Source organism: Aplysia californica, unplaced genomic scaffold, assembly GCF_000002075.1.
Source record: "Aplysia californica isolate F4 #8 unplaced genomic scaffold, AplCal3.0 scaffold00754, whole genome shotgun sequence".
Taxonomy (NCBI): Eukaryota; Metazoa; Mollusca; class Gastropoda; order Aplysiida; family Aplysiidae; genus Aplysia; species Aplysia californica.
The window spans coordinates 105688-113429 of NW_004798024.1; the positions used below are offsets into that span (position 1 = coordinate 105688).

Sequence of the window (7742 nt, forward strand, 5' to 3'; positions counted from 1 at the left end):
TTATACTCTGTTTATTAAAGATCTGGGAATAGAAAGTACTCTTGTAAAATATTTTCATATATAAAAGAATCTATTGCATAGTGACAATTTGGTCAAAAGACCTAGAGTACCGTAATACAGACCTTAAAAAATCTTTCACAACCTGAATAATGAACACTCATGAAGATTTTCTGCTAAAATCTCCCCTCTGTTGAACAACAAAAGCACCACATACGCTCTCATTGAGCTCAGGAATGTTTCAAAACACAGGTGCAGCAGTAGACTGCATACACTCAGAACCCCATAGACTAGAGGCACTTGAATACAATACATGTAACAGTAACAATACAACAATGGTATCTCAACCTCTGAGGTTTTTTAACCGTATCCGTACGCCCTTGGGGTCATTTTGCACCCCCCGGGGTTGTATTCTTCACATTTTAGAATACTTCTAGTACGAAGATCCCTTTGAAACTTTCAGTATTTCTCAAAAAATCATTTTGACAGACTGCTATGCAAAGCGTACGGATAGGATTAACGAGTGAGGTCAAAGCTCAATTAGAGAGCTCTCGTGGTGTAGTCTTGAGATATGATGACCGCCTCTCATTCAATAGGTCCTGGGTTCGAAACCTGAAAAAGACGGGAACATTTTCTGCCTGCTCTCTTTGCTAGTCATACTATAATTTTATTATTCTGTCAACTTTGCCTCTCGTCTCTCGACACAACAGAATACCAGAAAAGGTTCTTTTCCGTTTCCCCGTACAATGTACAATGTACCCGTATTCCATCAAGTTAAGCACTTCCAATTTTGTCATAATAAAAATTTTCTTTGCAGAGTTGCCTTTTTATTTGACTAAATTGGAAAAAAAAAGATAAGACGTGACCATTTAAAAAAAACATAGGCCTATAATGTAATAGGTTGGAACGTTCAGGATTTCCATTTTTGTTTCATACTTTATATAGATTGAAATACAGTATAAAACGGATAGTTCAAATTCGGTAGTTCAAGGTATTCGTAGTTCGAGGGATATCTTACAAAGATAAAGAAAAAAAAACAAAAAAAAACCCCGGGACCGCAGGCACAATTCGATAGATGCGTGATTTCAAGTTTCCATGTTCAACCTATCCGTGTTATACAGTATCAAGCCGGACCAAGCACAACTTTTATCATTTATCTCATCAGAGTCAGAGTCACACCCCCCACCCCTCCCCCAGGGGCGGTGCCACTGACTGAAGTGTCTTTAGGCCATTCCCAAAGAGGGGACATTAAAATGTTCTTATGAACAGTAGAATTGTAAATGGGCTGATTCATCAATGTCATGCTCATAACTGTGCCTGAATTGCAACAGGGAACTGTGGCTCTTTCTTTCCTAATCCTTACTATTGTCATTTTTCCTCTACTTCTTTTGCACGTTTGTCACTCTCTTGTGAACTGCTATTTCCGGGGTGCCTTGATATTGATAGTCGGAGCAGACCTTGTGCTGTTGAAGCTAGAGAGGTGAGCAGAATAAGTCTGATTTCCTGTAAGGACTTCTCTGTTGACATCCACCCCTTGGCGCTCATATGACCTTAAGCAGTTGCGAGCGCCGTAAAACCTCTACTAAAACTAGCAAGAGTCAGAGTCAAACAGGTTTACAACTTCAACTACAAGTACAAACATCTCCATCTTGATTTGTCTAGGGTGCCTGACCACTTCATTTGCTGCTCCGAATAAATTGAAGCTGTACATCTGTATAGTGTTCATGGCTCTTCAAAAATAAATCCAGTTCCTGGAACTTTATGACTCATCCTAATAAATTGTTTAAAATTATAAAATAACAAACAAACAAATAAATAAATAAATAAATAAATAAATAAACAAATTTGTGTCCTGAAAGCAGCACGAACATTTTTGTCTTGTATGGCACAGAAAGTAAAATGGGTCCATTCCTAAATCTGCATGGCCTTTCAAAATGTGCCACCCCCCCCCCCCCCCCAAACCAGCTGACACTTGAATACACGCACTATTCAAATAGCAGCTTGTGACACAAACAAGTAAAGTCAAAGAAATGATAGAAGCACCTAACAGAAAACTTATATATATAATATATATTATACTCTGTTTATTAAAGATCTGGGAATAGAAAGTACTCTTGTAAAATATTTTCATATATAAAAGAATCTATTGCATAGTGACAATTTGGTCAAAAGACCTAGAGTACCGTAATACAGACCTTAAAAAATCTTTCACAACCTGAATAATGAACACTCATGAAGATTTTCTGCTAAAATCTCCCCTCTGTTGAACAACAAAAGCACCACATACGCTCTCATTGAGCTCAGGAATGTTTCAAAACACAGGTGCAGCAGTAGACTGCATACACTCAGAACCCCATAGACTAGAGGCACTTGAATACAATACATGTAACAGTAACAATACAACAATGGTATCTCAACCTCTGAGGTTTTTTAACCGTATCCGTACGCCCTTGGGGTCATTTTGCACCCCCCGGGGTTGTATTCTTCACATTTTAGAATACTTCTAGTACGAAGATCCCTTTGAAACTTTCAGTATTTCTCAAAAAATAATTTTGACAGACTGCTATGCAAAGCGTACGGATAGGATTAACGAGTAAATTTCCCCTTTGGAAAGTGGTGGCACAGAGTTCCCCACGTCGTATGGATACGATAGTAAAACACGACGTATGGATAGGGTAAAGTGGTGGCACAGAGTTCCCCACATCGTATGGATACGATAGTAAAACACGACATACGGATAGGGTCAAAATGATGTAGCTGTTTTTACACCCCCATTGACACAATTTGGACAATTTAGGGGGCAGGCTTCAGATCCCCCCCTGTCAGGTATACAACATTCCAGCAGAAATATCACATCAAGACACTCAATAAAAATTTCTCCCTACTTGGGAAGGGAACTCAAGTCTCCTGCATGCAACAGCGAAGTGCCTAACCGCTACATCACAGATGCCGGTCCAGCCTCAGAAATGTCAGAACAAACAGTTATAAATAAGAAAAGAGTTATTCCACCGTAACAATCAAGTAATCCAGAAAGACATCACATTTTGAGAAAGTGTCGCGGAAATAACATTAACATGTCAATAGAATGAGCAACAAGAGAGGCTTTTGTCATCAATTAAACAGGCATGGCACGGATATAATATACATTACATGGCACGAATATACCGTACATGGTAGGATATACCGTACAGTAACAAAAATGATAACACGGACTGCACAGGATCAGAGAGTTTTTTTTCTTTCTCCATGTTCATGATAATCAGCTTTCTTCATGTCATGATAATCAGCTTTCTTCATGTCCTCCACACAAAGAATAAAATTGGGCAGGCATAAAAATTCTTTCCTCTTACTGTTCATATCAGACGCCACGCCTTGCTGAACCTATTTTTAGTTAATAATAACACGTGCAGAGATGCCGCCTTTACAAACTGAAAAAGGAAACCATATGTTCAACCACAAATGGATGCCATGACCATACAGGATGAAGCTCAAGGAAGGATGTAGCTGTTCACTTGATGGCTTTCCACACTGCTGCTCAGTGGTATTTGAACAAAAACAAACAACAAAACATGGAATGGATGAATCGTAGCGGACCAAAATTTGATAATATTAAACAGATCTACTGGAATTTTTGATTGTGTACAGGGAAGCTGCAATGCATAGAATAAATAATTGTAATCCTTTCAGGTTGACAGAAATTTCATATTTTTAATAAAGTCTACTGTATAAAGAACATGCCAGAGATAGGAACAATTTCATTCAGTGCACAAGCCCTGACTTACAAAAGAAAAACAACTTTCTAACTCTTTTTTTTTTTGGGGGGGGGGGGGGGGGGGGTGAAATAGTACAGGTTTAATTGCTCTATCAAGTGTTTATCTTTTATTAATTATTTTTTTTGAGATAGCAATGAAAAACAAATATCATTTAGAACGTTCATCATCTGATTATCTTCACATTGCTCTTAATTGTCTCAGGGAGATAAAAAATTACTCACGCTCAGAGACAGGAATTCACTCCGAAGTAGGAGGAAACCCTTAACAGTACAAATAACGACCGGGCTCCTGTTTTAAAAAAACCCAACAAAGCAAAGTCCCATCAGTTTTTGTCACAATACTGAGGCATGCCCTTGTTCTCCCACTGGAACTTCCATAGGGCGTTGTTCGTGTGCTCCGTCACGTACACGATGTTGGAGTTTGGCTCAAAATGCACATTGCTCGGCTTGTCAAAAGGACACTTGATACGCTTGATCGGTTCGCCTCCGTCCGGACCAAACACTTCGATGTGCCCGGCACCCCAGTGAGCCACCAGCAAATTCCCCGCATCGTCAAAGTCCATTCCATCTGGGCCACCTTCTTGCTCACAATCTGAAGCGAAATAAAAAACAAAAACAAACTCGACCTAAGACAAAATGGCACTGAAGGGCTTTCAATGTTTTTCATTAATTTACCTCTTTCTCCCCCCCCCCCCCCCCCCCATGTGTTGAGCTGCACTAGAGTGCTAAAAAGGGTGACACGAGTTAAAATACATGAAGTTTCTATCACTGAAATGGCAAAGACACTTTTAGAGTTTGACAAAAATCCTCAACCCAGACCAGAACACTCGAGTTGTACCATCCAGTCACATTCTCCGCCAATGTGTTTTGAAATTAAAATGCTACTAACAAAATGAAATACAAATATATACTCTCCTTCATCAAGGAAGAATGCAACAAACCCTAAGACAAGATGGCTCACAAGAGCAGCTTCTCATGTTTGTACTTCCCTTTCATATCATGTGTTGAGCTGCATTTGAGCACTACAAGAGGGAGACACAAGGTTAAAATGCATAAAGTTTTTGTCATTGAGATGATAACAACACTTTTACAGCTTAACAAAAGTCTAGGATAAGACCTGTTGTGGACAGAAACTTGAGCGAAGATCAGATTGGATTCAGCAAAGGAAGAAGGATGCATGGATGCTGTATTCGCATTACGACAGCGATACGAGAAAACTATAGAGTACAACAAGGTCTTGTAATTAAATTCCTGCATGTAGTTAAATGATGCATCTGATGTGATAAGTACATTTTGTCAGCTTTACTTCTCTTTTCATATTGAATTTTAAAGAGAGAAATACATTATAATCTAAATTTTTTATGTATACCTGCATGTGTTTTTACGGTCATGTACAGCCAAGAAAAATTTCCCTCTGGGATAATAAAGTAATATCTTATCTTATCTTAGATCAGGAAAAGGCTTTTGACAGAGTAAACCATATCAGACTATGGAAAACACTTGAATTATACTGTGTTACAATATTAGAGGTCTCTTAGTTTAGTTTTAGTAGAGGTTTTACGGTGCTCGCAACTGCATAAGGTCATATGAGCGCCTAGGGGTGGATGTAAACAGAGAAGTCCTTACAGGGAATCAGACTTACTCTGCTCACCTCTCTAGCTTCAACAGCACAAAGTCTGCTTCGACTATCAAGGCACCCCGGAAATAGTGGGTCTCAAGAGTGTGACAAACATACAACAGAAGTAGAGGAAAAATGACAATAGTAAAGATTAGGAAAGAAAAAGCAGCCGTTCCCTGTCGTAGATCAGGCACAGTTATAAGCATTACATTGATGAATCAGCCCATTTACAATTCTGCTGTGCATGAACGAGAAATGTCCCCCCTTTGGGAATGGCCTAAAGACACTTCAGTCAGTGGCACCGTCCCGGGGAGTTTAGAGGTCTCTACACCAATGGCAGAAGCTCAGTAAGCCCAAAAGAAGGCAGCACAAACAGGTTCAAAGTAACATCAGGAGTAGCTTACAACAAGGATGTGTTTTATCAAATTCATTACAGCCGATTGTTGTTGTTGTTGTTGTTGTTATTGATCTAGCGGCACATTGGCTCCTGTCCTTTTGTCAAAGCTGACAATTATATAACAAAAGGAAAGAATCATGTGATACTTCGTCTGTGATAAGTGTACTGAAATGGGCAAAACTGGAAGAACTGTATTTGCACACATGACTGCTCCCAACTCAAAAGATGCACTAAATTCCCTGAGTAGAAGAGAACAAGTCACTATCTTTCGCCTGAGAACACAACACATTCCACTGCATTCCTACCTAAATAGGATCTGCAAGGATACCCCATCCGACTGCCCGTTGTGTGACTGCTCGGATGAAACAGGTTCACACCACCTCTTTCCCTGCCCTGCACTTAGCGACCTGCATAGTATCTACTTACCTGCCTCCCCAGACATCGGAAATACTCTCTACAACAACAAAACACAGCTGATAAAAACCTGTAAATTCTTTACCATATCGGCAGACCGAAGGGCTAGAACTCAAATGGCCGCTGGATTGGAAAAGTAAAGCAAAGTAAAGTATAAGTGCATTGATGATTTCATGTCACAAATACAAACACAAAACTAAAGCTGAACAAAATCATACCTGGCAATTTGGCCCATTTCGTTTTATTAGCGACAAGTCCAGGTCCTTGAATGTCATAGGCCAAGAGGAGTCGCGTCGGCGTTTCTGCCACTATAAGCTTTACCGGCCGCCTGTTTGCGTCATGAATGACAGCTATACCGTTTGGGAATCTAAGCCCTGTGTCCAAATGAACCACTTTTCCCTCTGAAGTCAAGCAGTAAATCGAACCAATACTTTCCTGTTGGGAAGATAAAACAAAGTTCAGTACTGATTTTAGTAAGGTTTTACGGCGTTTGCAACTGCATAAGGTCACATGAGCGCCAAGGGGTGGATGTCAACAGAAAAGTCCACATGGGGAATCAGGCTTACTCTGCTCACCTCTCTAGCCTCAACAACACAAAGTCTGCTTCGACTATCAAGGCACCCAGGAAATAGCAGTTTACAAGAGAGTGACAAACATACATAAGAAGCAGAGGAAAAATGACGATAGTAAGGATGAGGACAGAAAAAGCAGCAGTTCCCCTAATGTTGTTCCGGCACAGTATGAGCATGACATTTACAATTCTACTGTGCATAAGAACATATTAATATCCCCCCTTTGGGAATGGCCTAAAGACGACTTCAGTCAGTAGCACCGCCCAGGTGGGGTTCAGTACTGTAGGTGGCTTCACCCAATATGAGGTCGACAAACGAAATCTTTCTTTGTTTTTTGTTCCTTGTCCTTTTGGGGGGGATGCTTCATTTTAATAATCTTATTCACACCAGACAATCATTGGCTATGAGAATGTGAGGTAACTAAGAGGAAACAGCAAAAGAATATAATAACAACAGTGACTAGATCTATTTGTCACAATTTAATTTGATTTATCTATTTATTTACTTTTACTATTTTTTAATTTACTTTATAACTATCAATCATTAAAAATAATTTTTTTAAACCTTTGTCAGCTATTCTCGATTCCCCTAGGCTTGACCCAAAAAAATTATCTGACATCAGTGCCTCTGTTTTATCAATTAAATTGATGAACATATAATTGTAAAAAGAGACAAATGAAGCAAGAAATCAATGCATGGGGCAGTTCGACAGCATCACTTCCCTATTAAAAGAAATACATAATTGTACTTTTAATCCCTAACAGCATTGTGGGCAACATCTACATTATGTTCTTGGGGAAAGGCCCATTTTGTACATATGAACAGAAGGAACAAAGATTGTTCTACAAGATCTGTACTTGACAAACGAAACAAAACATTTCCTTTAGCGCCTGAGGGGACATCTGTCCTACTGTGTGCTAATACTGGGATGGGTGTGACACATGTATTTTAAAATATATATATATATATATG

The 7742-nt window shown here is 39.3% G+C and overlaps 1 protein-coding gene across 1 annotated transcript in view; it reads right to left on the minus strand.

Moving 5' to 3' along the window:
- Window positions 1-3814: 3814 nt before the first annotated feature.
- Window positions 3815-7742, minus strand: part of LOC101854050 (diisopropyl-fluorophosphatase) — a gene marked incomplete at its 5' end in the record, with an annotated part of 9894 nt that continues 5966 nt past the window's right edge. The window contains 2 exon segments of the mRNA XM_005109188.3: window positions 3815-4361; window positions 6417-6633. Of these exon segments, the coding sequence (XP_005109245.1) occupies window positions 4093-4361; window positions 6417-6633 (486 nt within the window). The 3' untranslated portion in view covers window positions 3815-4092.